Source organism: Stylophora pistillata, chromosome 3 (genome assembly GCF_964205215.1).
Source record: "Stylophora pistillata chromosome 3, jaStyPist1.2, whole genome shotgun sequence".
In the NCBI taxonomy this organism is placed as follows: Eukaryota; Metazoa; Cnidaria; class Anthozoa; order Scleractinia; family Pocilloporidae; genus Stylophora; species Stylophora pistillata.
The window spans coordinates 35,715,337-35,738,453 of record NC_142521.1 but is presented as its reverse complement, the minus strand read 5'-3'; the positions used below and the strand labels follow the sequence as shown (position 1 = coordinate 35,738,453).

Here is a 23,117-nt window from a genome sequence, read left to right as displayed (position 1 = left end):
TAGCTTGCGATGTTTTTGACCACCTCTCTAAGCTTTTTATCATAATTTGCATAATCAGCTGCGTCGGTCATTGGGAAGCTTGTGCCAGTCATTTCCGCGACAACTTGAGGCTTTTCAGCATGTTTTACCGTTTATCTCAATTACTTGACACTCAATGACAGCTAAGGCCCAAGCAGAATGGTTATGGAGGGATACTGCATCTTTGGTTATCATGCAAATTGACTCATGCACATTCCAAAATACTTCAAATTTTCTAGATCAACTGAACGAAACTTCAGCGAAAAGGCTCAGTGTAAGCACCGTTTAGGCATCCATGTTTTATTGCCACTGGCAGAAGTCCTTTGAGTCGACGTCAGCAACCCCAGAATATTTTTTTCCACCACGTTTTCTTATGTACTTGCAGACCTTGTGAAAAATATTTTTCAGTAAAAAATTTACTACAAATTGGAGACCACCATGAGATTAAGGTTATCGGCACGTTAATTAAAAACGGAACAAATTCATACAATTTACTGTTTGATGATGAAATATCGATATTGATTACCATAATACAAGTCACTAACACACATTTACGAAATTAACAAACCGTATTACTTCCTCGAATGAGCGCCGAGGCGCTTATGTAAACTTTTGGCTAAAAGGAAGGGCACTTTTGGAAAGAAGGCGCTTTATCGAGGGGAGCGCTTAACTATTTCAACTGCATTCTTAAAACACATTCTAATAACCTGATTATTGTTGGTAGAAACTACTGGTCCTTATTGCTCAAACATGGTCCAGTTGTTTATGGGAAGTTTGTGGCATTTGACAAGAGCGCGGCAATTGGACAAAAATTAAAAGAATATCAAGTACATGGAGATGGAGGTAAATGGAAGTGACTTAAAGCTACTCCCCAGTAATCGGATTCCGCTGTGGTGGGCGCTTATTCAGGGAAGGGCGCTTCTTAAAGCGTAGACGCTTGCTCAATGAAATACGGTGATTACATCTGGTAGCTTGGCTTCCTGGCCTCTTCCAGAAATAGCTAAAAACACAACACCAGGCTAGTAGATAACTATTTCCGTTGATTCGTAATCGTTCGCAAAAATCTACACATGCACGTGACATTAAAAATACCTCTGCATATACGTGCGACTCAGTAAAATATTCTTTCTCGTTCCCAGAGAACGAATGCCTTCAGGGACGAGAATGCAAAGAAGTTGCTTTCGCACATGGCCATGCATGTTTCTGCGTATTTAGCCTGCCACCTTCGCCAACCTTGTTCGCAGAGCGCTTTTCCTTTCTAAAGGGATAGGCCCTGTGAACGAGGTCGCACCTTCGTATGATTTAAAACCCTCAAATAAAATCACTTTTCGTGACCTGTCTAGAGTCATCTCACATTGATCAAAGTCGGCTAATCGAGTGACAGATCACAACTGTTAAATTTACTTTCATGGAATATGGTAAACTACTAATGTTTTGCGTCATTTTAAATATTTGCCGTCTGGCTTCGCTACCTTGAAACAAGCAGAAGATATTTTTCCTGTCTTAACCAACGGTTTTTTATCAACATTTTTCACGTGATATGGACAAATGAAGACGAAAAGTAATAAAAGGCTTAATTTTATCCTAACTCTACTGCAAAATCGCCTAGACAATTCAAGAGGGTTTTAAAATGAATTAATGAATTAATGCCCATTTTTCAAGTTTGACAGCAGTAATTGTCACCTGCTTGAGACGCTCGCGAATTAATCTTCGCTGTTATTACGGTACCATAATTTATTCGAAGGTTTCATATATGTTTTGTCGGACGAGGAATGGAAAAGTCGTAATTACGTCGACAGTTTAGAAAAGATGAGGAGATAACTTTCCATGCAGAGATTTTTCTTGACAGAAAAGAACACTAGAGGCCTATTTATATTATATTATCTTTTGCATTTTTATCAGTACGATTTTTAACACAGTCGCGAGAGGGGTTTAGAAGCGCACAATTTAGCCCTCGAGTCTGAGTCAAAGGTTTGAAATGGTAAAAATTTGGCTTCAGACGCAAGTTCAGATTCCTTTCAAGCTTGTTCGTGGGTGTGTATTTTGTTACATGGGTTTCGTTCGTAGGTTAAATGAAAATGAATGGAATGTATGAAGGGCTTTATTCCAGTGAGAAAATTAAACCACGCAACAGCCTTCAACATGCTCATCTGTGATTCTATTATACACATGCAAAGCCGGAAGTTTTCATAAGCAGGTAGAGGGAATACAACTTTAAACATTTTAAACTTACGTCAGTAAAATAATACGATTGGAAAAACCTTGTCTAGACTGAAGTTTTGGCTTTCACGCGTGCAGATAACCAATTCCATGAGACGTTATAATTCAAGATAATTTGTTTAAAACCCAAATCACCACTTGATGGCACAGTGATGGCAGTTATAGATTATAGAAGATGTATGAAATTTCCATCAGACCGCCGTGATTGCATTTCTTGTCTATTCAATGATTTATCATTCCAAAGAGCTTCGTGGAAAGTCCCTTGGCATGCGCTTTGGCTTGCCAAGTGTGATTGATTTTGCACCATTTATCGCTTTAGGAAAAAAGAAAACATTTGCATACGACAAAAAATGGATAAACATAATTGCAACCAGCGAATCACAAAGAAACAAGAAAATTAAATACGGTGCAGAGGTTTCGAAGGGCTTTCACTTTTACAAGTGTCCAACGGCGAAAAATGTCTTGTAAAAATCTGGTTTTTGTAATTGTTCTCGCATTCCACATTTGCTTTCGTCTTCTTCCCGTGAAAGGAGGGCAAGTTTTGAAATTAGGTAAGCAAATGGAACGTATACTTATGAGTATAGTTTGCTACATTAAATCGTCTAAAGAGAAATATCTCAGTTAACCTGGTCAGTCGGCGGTTAACAACAAGCTTATATTTTTATTCTAGGTGCTGTTTTCCCCAAGAACAACACAGATCTTGACGAAAAGATTTTTAGGTTTGCAGTCGACTACGTAAATAAAAAAGGATGGCTCTCTAACATCACTCTTAACTACTCGATACGATATGCAGCTCCGGATAATTCGTTTGAGAATATTTATGAAGGTAAGTGAGAGAGAAAAGAATTTATAAAGGCTGATAGTTTCTAAAGAAACGTTTGGGGCTGCGTCGGTGGGAGTAACGAAATAATTTGGATATATCAACAAAGTTGAAATGGTAAATTGGCCACCGTAACGATTACAAAAGCTGACGTTTCGAGCGTTAGCCCTTCGTCGGAGCGAAATTTAGTCTGTTCAAGTACTGACTTCATAGATGACTCAAATTTTACAGACCCGATGTCTTCCTTCGACAAAAAGACTTTATGGGCTTACCTAAATTGCTATAAGTTTATTGATTTCTTGTTTCTCTAACGGTATTTCCAAGTTTTTAGAGCTAACCGTCAATTCACAGGAAATGACTGTAGTTTAATGTGTCGCTGCGAAACGATTCTTTTGCGCTCATTAAAACAGCGTGACATAGTACGACCTTATCTATAATGAATCGGGTGAAAAATTTATTTTGTTCTCCCACAGATGCGAAAATGTTTAATTAAAACTGATCAACATCCTCACTTTTAGAAACAAAATTAAATACTCACGTACCTTAACAAAATGAAATGCTAATTTTATCATTGGGTGAAACAATCTCGTCTTTTGGGTGTTACTATCCACGAGAGACTTTCATGGACTCACCACCTTACTAATGTAAAAAAGAATTTTGTAAACAAACTTTGCCTATTGAAAAGGAGTTCGTTCTTGAACAGAAACGCCCAATTGGACTTATACTTCAAGATAATACTACCATCAGTTCTATACGGACTAGTCGTCTGGGGCGGCTGCCCTAATGCAGAGCTTCTACATTCGCTAGAAGTACTTCTCCGTAGGGCGACCAGAATAATATACAACTTGCCCCGAGATATGCCTACTGAGGAAGTTTACCGACATTCGAACTGGAATACTTCAACCCTCTATTATAAACTTTGATTAATTAAACTACTCCGTAGCGTGTTTATAGGTGAAGCACCTACGGCTCTGTCATACTTAACAAACAAACCATGCACCACATACAATTTTCGAAGGAGTAATAATACAATTGTCCCGCGTTTTAACTCGCAGTTTCTTAAAAAATCCATCAGCTATAGAGGCGCTATACTCTGGAACGCTGTCTCGAAACATTTCGATTCACAGAGCAGTTTTCAGTTTTTTATCGCAAAGTGAAGAAGGACTCTTATTTTAAGGATCTCGATTTTAGCGCACAGTCCGGCCCAGTCACTACCTAGGCACTACCAAGATTTTAAATTATTTTAACTATTTTTATGTTTTAAACGCTGTAGTCAATTTACTTAGAGATAAATAATGTAAATCATTTTTATTATTCTTATCATATTTTGTAGAGATTTCAAGGGACGCTATTTTTATTGTTATTGTAATCATATTCACACGACCCCACAAGCCCCCAGCTTTAAACCTCATCGCGTTTAAATAGAGGATATGATTGATTGATTGATTGATTGATCATTCAATATTAAAAAACGTGCTTCAATTTAACTGTCAATTTTTTACAATGTAGCTTTTGGCAATGGCGCCTAGTTCAATCAGAATCTTCCCCATCCGATCATGATGGTAAAATACAACTTATGTAGACTGAAACTTGTTTTTTCAGAGAGTTAGTTAAAACTGATTTTTGGACGCCTGCGAATCATCACAGTTTGCTACAATGTTTAATTTTCTTACAATGTTTCTGCTGGTGTTTCTTTCCTTTTTTTTAAGCTTAAGTAATTTGTTTGCTTTCCTCCTGTATGAACGCAGTTACATAATAAATTACTTACTAGCCGTTTCGCGAAAGGCTTAACGCGGTGTGCCATTGGGGGCCTATTAAAGCATTAAAGTTTGAGGATGAAACTTAATGCATTCCGAATAAAAAGTTCTTAGTTTTTTTTTTCCTAATGTCAGTGGAAGATCTGATCAACCACACGGTTACCGAATAAGATCTTCCTGATTATTTCTCTAACTCAAAAGATATCTCCCTCAGGACGTAAAGACAGCAGAGTGACAATACTAGCCGTGACAATACTCTCTACTGCGAGTGACAATACTCTCTACTGCGAGTGACAATACTCTCTACTGCGAGTGACAATACTCTCTACTGCGAGTGACAATACTCTCTACTGCGAGTGACAATACTCTCTACTGCGAGTGACAATACTCTCTACTGCGAGGATCGTGCATCATACGTAGAGTGACATTAACTCTCAAAAAAGAAACAACAACTTTGAGTTTAAATTTACAAGACATGTTCCGACATTCTCATGTCATCGTCAGTTGCAAATGAGCATTTAACGGTTCGAAAACATTGAACTGTTTAAAAACACGGTTGTTTAAGACTCCTGTGAGACAACTTGGTCCGATCGTCGGGCTTTCTAAACGTTCGCTCATGCGCAAACGCTCGAACGCTTTGTTTATGTGTATAAAACTTCCTCTGACGTAGCCCGCAGAACTGGCGGAGTTTTTTGCTTCGATCTTACAGGCGAACGGAGACAAGCGCTCTGCGAGTGCGAAATGTGTTTCGCGCGCGAGGAGAGGACTCCCCTCACGCGTGACACGCCTTTCGCCCTCGCTTGCCTCCGTTTGACTGAACGATGTAAAAAAAAAATACGCCTGTTCTGCAGGCTACCTCTGACTCGGAACAAAGCTGTAACGCGACAGGCAGGATTCACATTCAATCACGGACGCACCCAAAACACCCAAAGGTCGGGAACCAAGAATACAATTCTTTTCTCTTTTGAGGGAGAGATAACAACTTTGAGTTTAAATTTACAAGACATGTTTGGACATTCTCATGTCATCCTCAGTTGCAAATGAGCTTTTAACGGTTGTACATTTGAATTTATCTTAAGGTACGTTACAATTACGTGCCAAGGCTTACGTTACATTTGAATGTTAAAAACGCGAAAAATGTAAATAGTACGCGCTTGATTAGATCAAAAAATTTAATAAATAAATAAATAAATAAGCGCGTCCTCCTCGTTATACCTTCTCAACAGCTGAGACTGGTTTCTTGTTTAAGGGTGTGTTTTATGATGAAATAGATGGGGTTGCCATGGTATTCCCACTTGCTCTAGTACTTGCTAACCTCTTTATGGGACATCATGAAAAAAACTGGCTAGATAACTATTCATTCTCTGAAGTTGTGTTCTACAGACGCTATGTTGATGACACCTTTTGTTTGTTCAATAGCGAAGAGGACGCGCTCGTGTTCTTTGATTATATCAACGCCAGGCATCTTAGTATTCGTTTCACAATGGAAAAGGAAATTGATAAGAAATTATCGTTTCTAGACATATTGTTAGACAACAATCATACATCCATCGTCACTAGTGTATATCGCAAGAAGACGTTTACTGGTCTTCTTACTAATTATTTCAGCTTCGCCCATTTGATTTACAAATTAGGTTTAGTCAGAACATTGATTGACAGAGCATATAAGATCAAAATTTCCTGGGTTGGTTTTCATCTGGATGTGAAGAAACTTATTTTCTTGCTACGGAAAAATTGTTTTCCATCTTGGGTCATAGACAAGATCATTTACAGGTATCTAGCGAAGAAAAATAACCCTTCTCCTACTGGGCAGAACGCCTCTTCTAACTCCGGTAAACCTTCTTCGCACTATTATACACTTCCCTATGTTAGTCGGTTTCCGAACATCGCTCAGACCAAGTTGAGAGAACTACTCAAACGTTATTGTAAAGCTGATTTAGAAGTTAAGTTAGTCTTCAGTACATTTAAACTCAGAAACATGTTCAGTGTGAAAGATTCAATACCGCTGGGTCTACGTTCGCGTGTCGTATATAAATTTTCGTGTGCTGGCTGTAATGTCAGTTATATTGGTGAGACCACTCGCCACATTTGTACACGAGTTCGTGAGCACCTCTTGTCGGACAAAACTTCGCATATTTACAAGCACCTGCAATCATCAAGCGCCTGTCTTGACTCTTGTGATACTGAATGTTTCACGATCTTAGATTCTGCCCCTTCAAAATACCAAATTAAGATCAAAGAGGCATTGCATATTAAGTAGAAAAAACCCATTCTTAATCAGCAATTGAAACATCTAGAATTGTCTCTTTCCTTTTAATTATGTTGTTCCCTTGTCTTTTATTTTATCATTATTATGTTATTTATTTATTTATTTATTATTTTTTTTATCTAGTCAAGCGCGAGCTATTTACATTTTTCGCGTTTTTAACATTCAAATGTAACGTAAGCCCTGACAAGTAATTTGTAACGTACCTTAATATAAATTCAAATATACAACCGTTAAAAGCTCATTTGCAACTGAGTATGACATGAGAATGCCGAAACATGTCTTGTAAATTTAAACTCAAAGTTGTCATCTCTCCCTCAAAAGAGAAAAGAATTGTATTCTTGGTCCCCGACCTTTGGGTGTTTTGAGTGCGCCCGTGATTGAATGTGAATCCTGCCTGTCGCGTTACAGCTTTGTTCCGAGTCAGAGGTAGCCTGCAGAACAGGCGTATTTTTTTTTTTACATCGTTCAGTCAAACGGAGGCAAGCGAGGGCGAAAGGCGTGTCACGCGTGAGGGGAGTCCTCTCCTCGCGCGCGAAACACATTTCGCACTCGCAGAGCGCTTGTCTCCGTTCGCCTGTAAGATCGAAGCAAAAACACTCGGCCAGTTCTGCAGGTTACGTCAGAGGAAATTTTATACACATAAACAAAGCGTTCGAGCGTTTGTGTATGAGCGAACGTTTAGAAAGTCCGACGATCGGACCAAGTTGTCTCACTGGAATCGTAAACAACGGTGTTTTTTAAACAGTTCAATGTTTTCGAAGCCCAAAAGAACAAGATATTAAAAATAACAATAATAAAAAAAAACCTGAGCTTCAGTCATTGACTCATAATTTTACGCTTTCTTTCTTTCTTTAGTCAATCAGTTGATCAACGAAGGAGTGATTGCTATCATTGGTCCAAAGACTTCAGTTGGTGTGAAAGCGACGTACTCATTATGCTCTAAGTTCCACATTCCCCAGATTAGCGCCAGTGCCACGGATCCAGATTTCTATTTTAATTCTCGTCGCTACAGTTACTTGCTGCGCATGTCTCCTGATGATCTACAGATGAATGCTGCGTTGAAAGATTTAATTGCACACCATAAATGGAAAAGAATGGGAATTTTAACGTCAACCACACTTTACGGTGAGCGTGTCTTCAAAGTATGGCAACTCTCTCACCTAGAAATGATATTAATTAGTTAATATACTCTCTTATGCATTAGGATGGGATTGCGATCGGCAACAATTTAGGCTCAGGGTGAGGGAAGTGACAAGATGAATAACATCTTAAATTGTCGCGCTTCCGAGCTAGAGCTCCAAATTTACCATCCTTTTTACATTATATAACATCTTTAATCCATCTCAAATCTTTATCCGTGAAAAGTGAACTTTGAACTGGTCGTTCATGGTCTCCAATGTCTAGAATTTTTTTCCGTCTTCCGCGAAATTGGTTGGTGCAAACCGCTTCAGTCTGGACTCAGTCTTCCCATGACCCAGGCTCGTTTTCCAATATTTGATAGTTGATTTTGCAGAGATTGATACAATTAGATAGATAGATAGATAAATAATAATCTTTAGACAGGGTGCGTTCTCACAGAAGTGGTTTTCAGAACGGCCCTGTATATCCCACCCATCCCACCCCAGGGGAGGACATCCATCGCACAGTAATCTCGTGTGTGGGAAATTAACGTCTCCTAACCCAACCCTGCAGGAGACGGGACCTCCATTTATTCGTCCCTATCCGAGAAGACTAGAATATCTAACCATTTCTTGAGGTTATAGAAAGGCAGCAAATTCTTCTCAATTATTTTAAGACCCTGAGTGTTGGTCCGGCCGGGGCTCGAACCCTCGACCTTCCCCGCACAACAGCCCAGCGCTCTATCCATTGAGCTAACCGGGAGGCGGTTAAAGATTATCATCTATCCATCTATCTATCTACATTATATAACCTCTTTAATCCATCTCAAATCTTTATCCATCTCAAATCTTTATCTACTCTCGCAATTTAAAGGGGATTTAAACATCAAATACCTGCTGAAAAAAAAAAATCAGTTTTCCTTTTGGAGCTTTTTGGACAAATTGATACTTGGAGACTCGCATGATAATGAATATCAAATTATTTAATGAACATCATGATATTTCACTCTCTGCATCTTTGATGTTTCAGACATGAATGCATTAAACCAATTCATGGAATTTGCTAGCACAGAAAAGTGGACCATACTGGGAGTTGAGCATTTTGAAATCACGGTCGGCAGCTCTAAAGTAAATGCGACAAAAAACCTGCTAAATCTGAGGGAAAAGGGCGCACGCGTGATACTGTTGAGCTGCCCAGCCGATTATGTACCACAATTGCTCAAACAAGCGGAGGGACTGGACATGATCAAAGAATGGGTGTGGATTTTGACCGATGGTGCAATTTCTCAGGTTAGCGAAGAGAGACATTTTGTTGCGTATTGTCGTCAAAATAATGCCCTGATAGTTCTTTTTAGTCCATGTGACCAGTGGCCCTGAAGGATTTGTATTAAAAAGAGTTCATGACACAAGTTGAAGGCCTGCTTTGCTCTGCCGATACGTGCCCAGATTGTTACTGTTCTTATAAAAGCAGCATAGCTAGCATAAACAGCATATTTCTAGCTGTTTTGAAGGGGAATATTACCAGACATGTTTGGTCTCTAAGACTGATTACGCCAAAAAGTCCATGGTTTATTATGTCTTGAGGGAAGAAGGTTACCGCAATACCGAGTTGTTCGTCGTCTATAGAGGAGTGGACAAACCGTAAGTTAAAATTGCGTCGGTCCCAGTTCCCGCTTTCACCGGCAAGAAAATGGCGTCAAAAAGACGTGGTGCTAACAGATGCTAACAGAGGCTAACATCGTATATTTTGACACATTAAGCTTCTCGCATGTCTGATATGTTTTGGCAGAGGAAGTATGTAACTAAAAATAAAGAGTATATCATGTTTTATTAACCATAAATATGTAATGAGCATGAGAGCGATCTTCGCTGTAATGAACACTACTTAATTAAGCAGTAGTGAAAATGAGTCAACGTTGTCTTGTAACTTGACGGGTTTATTACGAACCGACTTAATGACAAGCTCAGTTGGTCGAGGAATGCACCGGTATCGTAGAGGTCATGGGTTCGAGTCCCGTGCAGGCCTAAATTTTTTCTTTTAAGGCCTTATTTTCATTACTGCACAATAAGTAGTGTTCATTACTGCGAAGATCGCTCTCACATTCATTTCTTTAACCGCAGTTCACATACGTGATTTCACATATTCACAAATTAACGTTGCATAAATATGTAACTTAGACTAGTTTTGTGTTTCTTATTTGAAGAACCCACTATAAGAATAAATAGCATAAATTTCAAACCGGGCATAATTTGGAAAAAAGATCGAGCAATGTTAGCATCTTGATATGCTACTTTCACTAGCGCAACCTATAAGAGCCCATTTGCGATTCAATTGCTGCAAAAACTGCTTTAAAAGATCTCTCATGAAAAAAAAAAAAGCTCCCAGAAACTGCAAGAAGGTAAACTAGCAATTTTAAGCGGGTATAATGGATCCATCTGGTCCGTTTTGGTAGCCAAGCGAAACACGGAATTCCCTTGATCTTGCTGACTCGCAAAACGATCTGTTATGTGGGGTGGAGGGTGGGGAAATTTATTCACGTTAGTCGTATTTCCCTTTCTTTCTCAGACCAGTATTGTTGGTCAGACAGTTTACCCGCTGATCCTCAATTAACTTTTAAGATGTAAACGTTTCAGGATAACAATGATATTTCTTACGAGGAGGGACTCATTGGCGTGCGTTTACCCGTCAGAGGTCGCGGCCAGCTGTTTGATGAGGTGTCGGCGGAATGGAGGAAAACTGGTGAAGAGTCATCTATCAATGTAGGTTATTATCCTATCAGTTATCTGGCGCAGACAAATCTTTGGCGGTAAATCTCTACATTAATCAGCACACGCGCCACCTTCGAGTATCTAGCACGGTTACTTTTCCTTTTCAAATCTTTGTGAAATTTGTCAGTCAGCGTGGGCAATTAAGTAAAAAAGGGATGGGCTGAAAACTAGACTGAAAACTCCTCTGACCCTTCCAGTAGTAGTTTTAAAAATGCTTCAATTTTTCATGATCTTCTCAACAAAGATCTCTGGATCGGAGTTCACGTACTAGTCACCAGGCCAACGGGTCTCTACAGAGCGGGTCAAGATACTATAAGCCGTTTATGTCACGCAACAGAGTGCACTGTATGACATCTTAAACCACAGCTGCGAAGGAGAGTTACAGCAACTTTGTTTTAATGTGTCCTTTATTCTATCCACAACAGGCTCGGTCAGGACGAATCTATGACGCCGTATTAACTGTTGCCAAGGCTATCGAAAAAATTCTCGATCAGAACAAATCACTCTCGCAGCCTCTTACTGGCAAAGGACTGTGCAGATCTAATAAGACGTGGATAGACGGAGAAACGCTGATGAACAGCATGAAAGAGGTCAAATGTTTTTCTTCGATCACAAAAAATATTTTTTTAAACAGAAACATCTTGATTTCGGGCGTGTGATCTTTGCCGAGCTGTCGTTATCCACAATGGGAGTTAAGTTGAGATTAGAATAAAGCCACCTCCTTCAACTCCGGCCCTTCCCTCACACTGCTTACACTTAATAAGGGTCTGAAAATGTTTTTTTTCCTTAGGTAATCCCTTCGTGTTTAACACGCACTTAATCACGCCACGCGATGACTTGTTATCTACGACCCAAGCCTTAGGAGTTATCTACTTTATTTTGCATGATTAGATTTGACTAGCCTTCCTCTTTCCGCATTTATTAAAATATTACGAAGGAAACTTAAATCCAGAAAAAAAGCAATTGTTGGGGAAAAGCTTTCTGTTACTATGATCCCGTGTCATATTGCGAGCGTCAAATCCCTCCCTTTGATCTATGAGATTCATTCTTATTTTGAAAAATTACGTCAAACTTGTGATTTCTTCTGTCCCTGCGAATCGTACTATGAATCAACAGTAAAAAGGTTTACTGGATAACTTCTTTTGCAAGGATCTGTAGCTTGAACAAACTATGTCCACTAAAAAAGCCTCAAAATCGACTTTGTTCATCTCAATTTGAATATCTATACCTCACGCAACAACTAGATAGAGTTATTAAGGTATGAACTAAAATCTAATTGTTGGAAGGGAAAGGAAGTGTCGATGGACATGTCTGAAAGTTTGCAGAAGTTATCTGTGATATTTCAATTAATGCTACTCTTCCAAAGGATTTTTGGCTCTCTTTTTAGGAGACGTTTATTTCTAGAGAAGCCAGCCAGACTCTATATAATAATTGAAACCTTAGCCTTCTCAACTCGATTTACGCCTCTGCTATTTGCGTGCCTGTCGTTTATCGTTGTCTGACCAATGCCGGAGAGGTTTTTATACATTGGTTTGTTGCATTATTAGACTTAAAAGTGATTTTCTTTCCTTCTTTCTTTAAGGTAAATATTCCTGGAGTTATGAGCGATATCAGGTTCAGTCGCAGGACTGGATCACCAAGAGAAACCGTGTACGATGTGGTTAATTACCAGGCTGATGACGGATGGGTTGAGGTACAGTATTACCTCAAAGGAGGGGGGTAGCGTGGGGGGTGCTTAGGGACGGACCATCATTTTTCTGGAGGGGGGAAGGTACGAGAAATATTGAAAAAACTTGTTTGCAGGGTCTGAAAAGACGAAATAAGTTGTTTTCAAACGTGGTAGGATGAAAAAAAAATGTTCGCCGAGAAGTCAGGTAAGATATTAAAAGATATCATTACCAAAGTATATCGACAAAATAAGTGGTTATAACACTATTCCTGACATTTCTCGTGAAATAGTTCAATAGGGCAATGGTAATATTTAGCACATATAAAAAGAACACTGAAAAAAAAAATAAAAAAAAATTGTTCGCACGAAGGTGATGTTGGAAAAAAATGTTTGCGGAGACGTATATGTTAAAAAAATAAGACATGTTTGCAGAAGAAAATTTCTCATACCCCCCTCCAGACAAATAATGGTCCGTCCCCTACTTGTTATTGCTCATGTTGCCTCCCGACTCTAGGTAACTTTATTGGCTCGAACAGCTGATTTTTCTTTTAGCTGTGTTTTAATCCCAAAAGCTTGACCTTCTCTCGGTAACTAACATTCAAATTTTAAGATTTGCGTCTTCCGGCGCTATCTGAATATTGGAGGGAAATATGCTTCAAAAATCATATAATTTACCTATCTCTGCTATCAAATACTATTGTTATTATGCATATTATGATTTGACCGTTGTTATTTGAGTTTAATATATTTCACAGGAATTTTTAATTCAACTTATGATTGATCCAGGTGTTTCTTTTGCTTTTGTTATTCAAACTTTTTTTTTTTTTTTTAGCATATACATATATATATATAAACAGAATAAATGTTTGAAAAGAAAATTTGCCCTGAGCGGGATTTGAACCCACGTCCCTCCTGTTACTAGTCAGGTGTGATGACCATTACACTATCAGGACAACCATGCTGGCAACAGCATGATTCAAAATCCCGCTCAGGGCAAATTTTCTCTTCAAAAATTTATTCTATTTAAGTATGATTATTTGGGGTGTACAGGGTCAGGGTTTCCCTCGTATACAGAATTTGTTTAATTGAAATTAGCCTGTATCCGTAATTGGATCCTCCTTTGTCATCCGCTAAGTTGACTTCGGTCGTGTATCTTTAATAGATCCTTAGTTGGGTTTCATATGGGTTATAGGCTTCCCCTACCCTGTCACCTTGAAAATTAAGTTTCCCGGGAGACCACGTCTCCGATCACGTAAATCACATCTTCGATTGCCGTGTTGGCAGCATGGTTGTCCTGATAGTGTAGTGGTCATCACACCTGACTAGTAACAGGGGGACGTGGGTTCAAATCCCGCTCAGGGAAAATTTTATTTTCAAACATTTATTCTATTTAAGTATGATTATTTGGGGTGTACAGGGTCATAGTTTCCCTCGTTTACAGAAATTTATATACGTGTATTTTGTTGTAACCGTCTTTTTCGTGTGAGCGGAACAAAAGAAGCAAAAATTTGTTTTCAACGGTGTAAAAATATTAAATATTATTTATGAGATCATGACAATGGCCAGTTTTCAAAATTCAAGAAAAACTTAACTTTCATTGTATCGTATTCAAATTTACCGGAAAGAAATTCGACATTGAACGTCGCCATTTTGAATCGTGCCTACCTTGCGGCCGGCTAATCTGTGATGCAAAGAAATCTCGCTCTTCTATTTCCCATTTCTTAGGGATCTGTTATAACAGTCAAAAGCTAAGAAATAGCATTAGTAACTCAAAGAATGAGTCATGATTTCTCATTATTTGTTTTTGCAATAACAAGAGCAACAGCTGCTTGGGAGCCGCGTGTTGTGATTCACACCATTCTGGCTTGTGCCGCCAGGTTACTAAGTCGATTTAAAATTTTATCTAATCTGAAGAAAGTATTTAAACGGGTAGGACAATGTTTGGAATCTCAAAATGCAATGAGCAGTAAAATTTGATATAAGCCTTTTAATGAAAATGTCATGGTTTGCGAAGCATACTTCTTCTCAGTTTATTGATATTTGATTTCATTTTTCTTAATTCGTCAGGTGGGAGACTTTCAGTTAGGTCGCATATTGATACCTGATTTCTTTTTTCTGAAACTGTCAGGTAGGAGATTTTGAATGGAATCGCTTACCAGCCTTAAAAATGAACAGAAAGAGACCGATAGTTTGGTTAGATGGTAACCTCGATGTACCAAAGCTGGCTAGTCTTGAGCTGAAGTACAGCAGAATCAAAGTGCTCATCGCCCTGGTATGGTAAATAACATTCAAAGTAGCCTAGTTTCCTTTTTAATAGCCTTCTGTGACCTTTTTAGCTCGAGTTTGGTTTACAACTCTGTTCCTCGTTGAACTTTAAATTGACCCGCACTTTTTAGCGATTTGATTTCAGTCTGTTAAAATTCCTCAATATTTCGAAATGTATTTCTTTTCTCTTGGCATTTCGAGCTCCTGATGATGTCTATTTTTTTTCGATTAGTTAATACCTCGTAAAAAGAAAAAAAAAAACAGACATACAAAAAAAGAAAACAAAACTTACAGAACATGAAGTCCCTTCCATCTCACCTGGTGCGGCTTATTTACACCTGTTGTTATAAATAAAGTCATATCTTACATTTTCTTCAAGCCTAGTTTCCATTTCATTGTACCGATCATCATGTCAAGAAAACTAATATGCAGAAAAAGAAATTTGAAAAAAATCTGTAAGATCGAAAAGACTTTATTCAAAACTACTGAGGCAGCCTCTAAAATGTCCCAGTCAAATACGACCGCTTGTTTCCTCTGCATAGAAGAAGGTCCTAGCTAATTGTCCAGTTTAAAAAAAAAAATCGTGCCAATTGTTTCGATGTCTAAATGCATAAATATTTTGGACAACTACGAACTTGAGGCACGAGGATCGTTACGGGTGAATGGAAACTGAGCTCAACATAGTTGCACAACAAACGGTTATTTTACCCAACTTGGTACAGTCATTATTCATTGACTCGGGAGGGTGACAAAATTTTTTTTTTGGGGGGGGGAGGGGGTTGGCACATGGTTTTTAGGGGGAACGGAGACGGGATTCATAAGATATGAGATATGGGGGGAGGGGTAAATTTTGTCGTGACACAAACAAGACCTCGCTTCCCAGGCGAAAATTAATAACCGGTCCTGAAATGAAATGTTCTCTTCAGAGTCCGCCGTTCGTAATGAAAAAAGAAAACTCCACGGACAAAAATTCAGATTTGGACTACGAGGGATTCTGTATTGACTTGTTGAACGAGCTGAAAAAGAAATTACAATTTGAATATGATCTGGAACTCAGAAATAACCTTGGTGAGCATCGTCATGGTACTTGGACTGGCATTATTGGGGAGCTGACAAGAAAGGTAAAGTGTGTAATTTTTGAAAGTGGTAATGTACTTAGCGACCTCAGAAAGCTTAAAGAAACTACTTCGATACAGAACTTTTCTGAGTAACTGAAAGATTCCATGTTACCGTGCGTCTGTTCAGTAGTATCTCACAATGGATGTGGTGGAATCACTCTCACAGAGCCTCTCTCCAACCGGGAGTGTAAACGGGAACTGGTGCACTGTCATGAAGTCGTGAAAAAATTCGGTGGGGGGGGGGGGGTTGGGGGGGTGGAGAGTATCGTGGTTTGCACTGCATCCCATTCAGAGGAGGGGGAACGAAAAATAGTCGCCATGTCACACAATGACAGCAGCATTGGTACGATAACAATATCAACAGCTATAAAAGCGCGATTAAGTTTTTCAAAGTTCATTGACAATTAGGCCTTTGTGTGATTTCATACACAGAAAAAATAAATAGTCTCCTTTCTATCTTATCGCATTATTATAATCCGTCTTTCGCCAACAATAGCTTCACTTTGCAATTTTTCCCTCGTCGATGTACAGTCCTGTCAACGCTATTAAGTCTTTTGTCTTCTTGATTTCCGTTTTTATCAGCACCTTTCACAATAATGAAACAATTTCTGCAATTGTTCACAAATTACTAAAGTTCTAGCAAGATGGGCCACTTAGCTGGAGTGCAGACCTCACCCATCTACCCTACATCAGGGTTATATGCTGCTTTAACGGTGAAAATACTTGTTACTTGGGAATGCCAGGTCTCATCACGAACTGACTCTTTACCCTCCGCAGAAAGCTAACCTGGCCGTGTCAACCATAACAATCAGCCCTGAACGCGAAAAAGCAGTAGACTTTACACAACCTTACTACAGTCTGGGATTTAAGATAGTTATGAAGAAGACAGACATGGAAAACAAGAGTAATACCTGGGGATTCTTAGATCCTTTTGAGAAGACTTTGTGGATTGCCATCATCAGCTCATCAGTGATCATAGGAACTATAGTTTGGATCTATGACCGACTGAGCCCGTATGGCTACTATGGCAAGGTGGTACAGTCAGCGGAAGTCAGCGGCGAAGAGGCGCATGCGAAAAACACCTTATCATTATTTCATTCATTCTGGGCAGCAGTTGCCTCTTACCTTGAACAGACTCCAGATACTTTGCACCCGATTTCTCAATCTGGCAGAGCGACTACACTAGCATGGTAAGACAGAGCATGTGTATACCAAACAGGGGTGTAATCTAAGAAAAACTATGTCGATAAAAGCAACGATTTGATGATTCTGGTATTCTATATTGGAATCTTTAACACTGAATTCTATTACAGCGGAAAAATTAAGTCTCAGCAAATCTTTCTCGGATTAAATGGACTTCTCGGCTCCTTTTCTCTGTGATAACATTTTACGGCTTCGACAACAAGCCAATCCTGACAGAATATTTGCCTTGGAAAAAAAATCTATGAGATTTTGTTTCAGAAACCTCAGAACGCTTCAGCTTCAACTATCAAATGCTTAAGAAAAGCGTTATGTTCTCGGCGGATCCCTCTTTAAAGTCTATTTCAGTCTTTTTTCGAAAAAGGCCATAGATATTTATAAAATGAATTAGACACTACAAGGGCCCTGATTAGTCAAAACTTATCGTTTATTGCACTGATAGAAAAATCAAGGTTATGTTAGACAAGTAATAGATCACACTTTCTATCAGTTAACCGCCTCTGGCTGGTGATTTACCAAATTTTCTTTTGTTCGCACAATGTCCCGCGTGGTTTATCACGCTGGTGGACCGATAGATAAATAATCTGCAGTCCCAGTGCTTTTATTTTGTCAGTCTTTGAGCTAACGAAAATGAATGATCTTCATCTGAACCTTTATTACTTTAGGTGGTTTGCTATTTCCATATTTGGTGCCACATACACCGCTAATCTGGCTGCGTTCCTGACCATCAACAAATATCAACATCCAATCAAGAGCATTGAAGATTTAGCCAATCAGAATAAAGTAAAGTTTGGAACTGTGCGTGGTGGTCAGCTGGCCAAAATGCTCGAGTATGAACAGCCAGTAACTTACCTATTGAGAACGGTGTAGTTCATGTTGAACCTTACAGATGGTGCCGGCAATTTCATTTATTGTAAAATTGAAAGCTACGCTAGTGAACTTATTAAGACCATTTCTCTGAGATAGGTCCATTCCCCCGCTCCCGACCCATCAGACATATGGGTTCTAGTCTACACAAGTACCAAAAAAATTGCTACGTATAAAATTCCAGTGCGTTCTTTGCAATTGCATGTGAAATTACTCATGAGAGTTCTTGTAAGGAGTAATTTTATATTCACAAAGTTCTGCTGCCACCAAAAGGTTGCCCTTTCCTATTCCACATATTAAGTTTCTTTTCAAAAGAACAGAAGAATGATGCTAAGTTTGAAATGCATTGCCTGACCAACCGTTCAAAAAGATTCCATCCATGCTTGATCCCAGCTCGTCACTCGCAGTGTTGTGAAATGAAAAGCTAAAAGCTTTGCAATGCAACGAAAAAGGTTTTGTGCGGAGGGTTCTCTTTTTGTTCCTTAAATGTTAGAGAACTATCTAAACTAGTACTGGCTCATAATCATTTCCCTTTTATAGAGAGGCTAAGCTCCCAGTTTACGAGAAACTATGGGATTCCATTGTCCGTCATGGAACTCTTGAACCCAATCACACTGCCGCGATTGAAAAAGTGCGAAAAACGGAAAATTACGCCTTCATTTGGGACTCGGCAGTACTTGAATATGACGTGCAACAAGAACCGTGTAATACATTGACTCTTGTCGAAAGGTAAATATGGAAATTTCATAGGTTGTGCAGGGTTGTGTTATGGCGCTCTCCGGTCACTACGCTAACACAGTGGTCAAACGTATAGGGCATGTGCAAGTGGATCAATTCTGACTCACTATTACATAATTTGCTGGGTTCGTCTTTTGAAAAGACATCTTAGAGTGGAATCAAGTGAAATGGAGGGAGATTTGTTTATCCAAATATACGAACGTGACTTTTGTTTACTCCGATTAATCGCACTTGTCTTACACAGGATAAAAATTTAAGGGAAGGGTTGAATCCCTTGCTGAGCGTATCGATGCCCCCCCCCCTTCTTTTCACTTCCCAATCTACAAATTGTCTCTATAAACACCAATTTTATCCATCTTTTACAGACCATTTGGTAGTATCAACTATGGCTTCGCTCTCCCTCGCAATTCGCCTTACACTCATAACTTTAGCGTGGCTATGTTGGAGTTGCAGCAAGAAGGGTTCTTGCAGCGCATGAAAGAAAAATGGTTTAAAAGCCGCAGTGTGTGTGGTGCGGAGACACAGGCAGCCCAGGAAGCAGCTGAGGAGGGCGGCGACCAGCTTCAGCTCAGTGACTTGGCTGGGGTCTTCATCACCCTAGCGGTGGGCGTGGCTGCTGGGTTGGTTGTCTTGTCCATGGAACTGATTTATGCGTGTTATAAAGACACCCAGTCTAAAGATGGCGAGGTGGGTACTGAATGGTTGAGGCTTTCGAATTTGGTATCACGGATATAAAAAATCTGCTGTGTCGTTTGTCATGAATTCTCAACAGTTCATATTATGCCATAGTGGTGCACCTCCCTTCAGCCTTTTTTTCAGTTCCTTTTCTTTTATTCTTTATTTGTTTTAAATAAGCTACATGCATCGCAGGTTTGTCTCCGATATCGGTGCATGACATCTGTCTCTCCTATTCAGACAATTACAGAGCTCAGATGTAACCTGCAGATCAGGCCTAATTTGGGCGAGCGAGTGCTCAATTTTTTCTAAGCGAAAAATGGCCGCCATCTTAGATTTTTATGGCATCGGAAGGCTGGGGAGAGAAAACAAATTGTACCGAGGAGGTGGGTGACGATCCGAAATAAGTAGGGGGGCTGAGGTTGGCCACCACCGTCCACTCTGACTCCAAATAAAACATGGCGTTCGAATAAGTGATCACGAGCTTAGAACCTTAACTCGCCCTAATAAGACACCTGAACTGCAGGCTAGTTCAGATATAAAAAAAAACTGTTTCGGAGAGGAGAGGGATATGGCATTCCAGATTTCAGTAAGGAACACTCGAAGCATTTTTAATCCAAGACCAAAAGTTAACCCTTTCTTTATACTCTTTAGGCACCAAAATCGGTGTGTGCAGCCTTCTGGCAAAGGTTGCATCGAACTAATAAGGGATTCCACGATCTCTACAAAAGTGACGAGGGAGAACATTGCAAGGAAGAGGAACTGGCTATGTCAGAGGGTCCTCTCCTTCTTAGCGCTCAAGAGACACAGCAGATTTGATTACTTTCAAAGCTGAGCCATAATGTTTTGACCGAGAGACTTAACATGTGCGTGTGGAACCTACAAGGTTCGCGAAGAGTTTATGTAACTGCTGTAGACTTAGTCTTAGTTCAATGCAACCACTCAGAAGGTGCGTATTCAAGAACGGGAAGGAAACCCGAGGGCATGTTCTTGTTTCAGAAGGTTCTGAGTCGGTTTTCACTTAACATATTACTCCGAAAACAGTCGAAAAGTTTTTTCATTGTATCAGAAGCGAATAGGCTTCTTATATGTATATCTGCTTTGCGTGATACTCGTCTAGAATGGGAAAGCTGAAGGGGCTCTCATGTAAAAATGGTGTGGAGAAAATATGCAGGTTATCGCAGTGTTCCAATAATTATCATAGACAGTTAAAGAGAGTTAAGGATAATTTCCTGAATCGTCCTTGAGGTGCGATCTTTTATCCTGTTACTTACAGATTAGTATTTCTTAGTTTCACTTAGTACTAAAGAATTTTGATTACCATTCCTGTCATTTTCTTATCGAAGTATTTTCGTCACGGAATCAAATTTACGTAAATATGAGACCCTTGATGAAACTAGTTCGTTGCAGATCCTATGTAATATTACAAGTTACTGTGTCTAAAAGTATTGATACACATGAATGAATAGAATAGAATAGAGTTTATTTCGAGAGGGGAGCACATGACAGTAGTTAAACTGATGATCCTGTGGCCCTCTAATCTACCCATCCCACCCCAGGGGAGGACATCCATCACACAGTAATCTCGTGCGTGGGAAATTAAAGTGCACCTAAACCCAAAAATTTTTTTTCGCTTAACGAAATAAGCTTATTTTTTGGAGTATTTCTGTGCAAAAATTTTTTAATTTGCTCAAATCTTAAATTTTCTGTGCCTAGTCAAAATACGGAAAATTGGCCGCCATCTTGCCCCACGACCGAGTTTAAAGAGAAATGGCTCTAGCGGATAATGTGACGTCAAATCGAGAACACAAAAGTCTGCTTTTCACACATTTTCACTTGTTTGGGAAGGTTGTGGTCGATATTGTCCGAAATATGCCGACCAGGTGTGTTGTATGAGGAATGTATGAAGCGTGATACCCTCTTGCAAATTTCGCACGTTGCTACATCCTCCTACCACACACTTAGTCGGCATATTTTCGGATAAAATCGACTACAACCTTCCCAAACAAGCGAAAATGTGTGAAATGCAGACTTTCGTGTTCTCGATTTGACGTCACATTACCCGCTAGAGCCATTCCCCTTTAAACTCGGCCGTGGGGCAAGATGGCGGCCGATTTTCCGTATTTTGACTGGGCACAGACAATTGAGGATTTGAGCAAATAAAAAAATGTTTGCACAGAAATACTCCAAAAAATACGCTTATTTCGTTAAGCGAAAAAAAATTTTTAGGTTTAGGTGCACTTTAACGTCTCCTACCCCTAATCCTGCAGGAGATGGGACCTCCATTTATTCGTCCCTATCCGAGGACTAGAACATCTAACCATTTCTTGATGTTATAGAAAGGTAGCATCTTCTTCTCATATCTGAGACTTGACTGTAAAAGCTAAACATTTACAAATGGCAGATCCGGGAAGTTTTGGATGGGGGAAGGGGGGAGTGGAAGTTTTGGTTGGGGGAAGGGGGGAGAGGAAGTTTTGGCTGGGGTAAGGGGAGAAAGGAAGTTTTGGCTGGGGGAAGGGGGGAGAGGAAGTTTTGGCTGGCAGAAGGTGGAGAGGGAGTTTCAAGAGGGGGAAGGTGGGGATGGGAAGTTTTATTTGGGGGAAGGGGGTAGAAGCAAACTTTGATTCGGAAGCCATGGGTCTTTACTTTTCAAACTAGAGCCTAAGTAAGCTAAGAAATGCTTCAGTATAAGTGAAATTTCAGTGCCCCTAGCCGAGATGCAATATGTTGTCCTTTCGTTGTTAGAATTTTAGTTTCAGACTAGTAATAAAAATGCTTACAGGTTTTATTTGCAAGGTTTCTTGGCCCCTCTCTTATTCCTTGCATCCGCCATTCATTTAGCATTTAAAATGTGTAGCTTTTATCCAATCCATATGGTATGTAGATATAATGTAGGGTGAATTATTGAAAAGGCTGCTTTAATAAAGATGGCTATTAAAAATATTCATTCGCCAGGCCTTCTGAGTAAGAGTAGGGGTTTCTTAGAGCGAGTCTCTTTCTCTTTTGTGAAGATCGCAAGAAAATGTTAGTATAGGTAATCACATGATTTCGAGTGCAATTTGAAATAAATAAGTACGAGTAAATTTTTTCAAAGACTAACAAAATTGCATGAGCCCGTAGGGCGAGTGCAATTTGTGGTCTTTGAAAAAATTTACAAACGCTTATTTATTCCAAATTGCACGAGAAAATCACGTGATTATCTATTAATAATATAGATGAAAAAATACGAGGTAGCTTCTCATAACTACGCAGAAGAAAAGCGGGCGCATCACGTGCAAAGATAATTTATTCAAACCCTGCAAGTGACTTTGATCTTGACATTGACCTTGACATTGACATTGACCTTGATATTGACATTGACCAATCATTCTGACCAATCAGAATGTCCAGCTTGTTTCTTTCTTTGCACTGAGTTAACTCTCTTCTGCACTGAATTAACTCTCTTCTGCACTGAATTAACTGAAAACTGCATTCATCTTAACCAATCAGAACTGAGAAATTTTTTCATGTAAAATTTGGTAAAATTCGATTGCATTATTTCCTCTTTTAATTGCAAGTATTAACGAGATAAAAAAGAAAAACGTAAGTCCTTTTTGGGATAAAACTTCCTCAGA

General features: G+C 39.4%; 1 protein-coding gene across 1 annotated transcript; it reads left to right on the top strand.

Annotated features, from left to right (window-relative positions):
• The first annotated feature begins 2,632 nt into the window (after positions 1 to 2,632).
• On the top strand, positions 2,633 to 21,201 carry LOC111338541 (glutamate receptor ionotropic, kainate 2-like). The gene is made up of 14 exons (XM_088754502.1): positions 2,633 to 2,789; positions 2,909 to 3,064; positions 7,940 to 8,209; positions 9,233 to 9,492; positions 10,837 to 10,962; positions 11,397 to 11,561; positions 12,554 to 12,664; positions 14,769 to 14,912; positions 15,832 to 16,026; positions 16,801 to 17,213; positions 17,889 to 18,053; positions 18,631 to 18,819; positions 19,194 to 19,515; positions 20,158 to 21,201. Exons 1-14 carry the CDS (start codon positions 2,696 to 2,698, stop codon positions 20,320 to 20,322), a joined length of 2,775 nt encoding a protein of 924 aa, XP_088610628.1. The 5' UTR covers positions 2,633 to 2,695; the 3' UTR covers positions 20,323 to 21,201.
• The last annotated feature ends 1,916 nt before the right edge of the window (positions 21,202 to 23,117 follow it).

Coding starts and splice junctions, on each gene's coding strand:
- LOC111338541 (XM_088754502.1), top strand. CDS start 2,696: ATGTCTTGTAAAAATCTGGTTTTTGTAATTGTTCTCGCATTCCACATT. Junction 2,790..2,908: donor AGGGCAAGTTTTGAAATTAG/GTAAGCAAATGG, acceptor TTTTTATTCTAG/GTGCTGTTTTCCCCAAGAAC. Junction 8,210..9,232: donor AACGTCAACCACACTTTACG/GTGAGCGTGTCT, acceptor TTGATGTTTCAG/ACATGAATGCATTAAACCAA.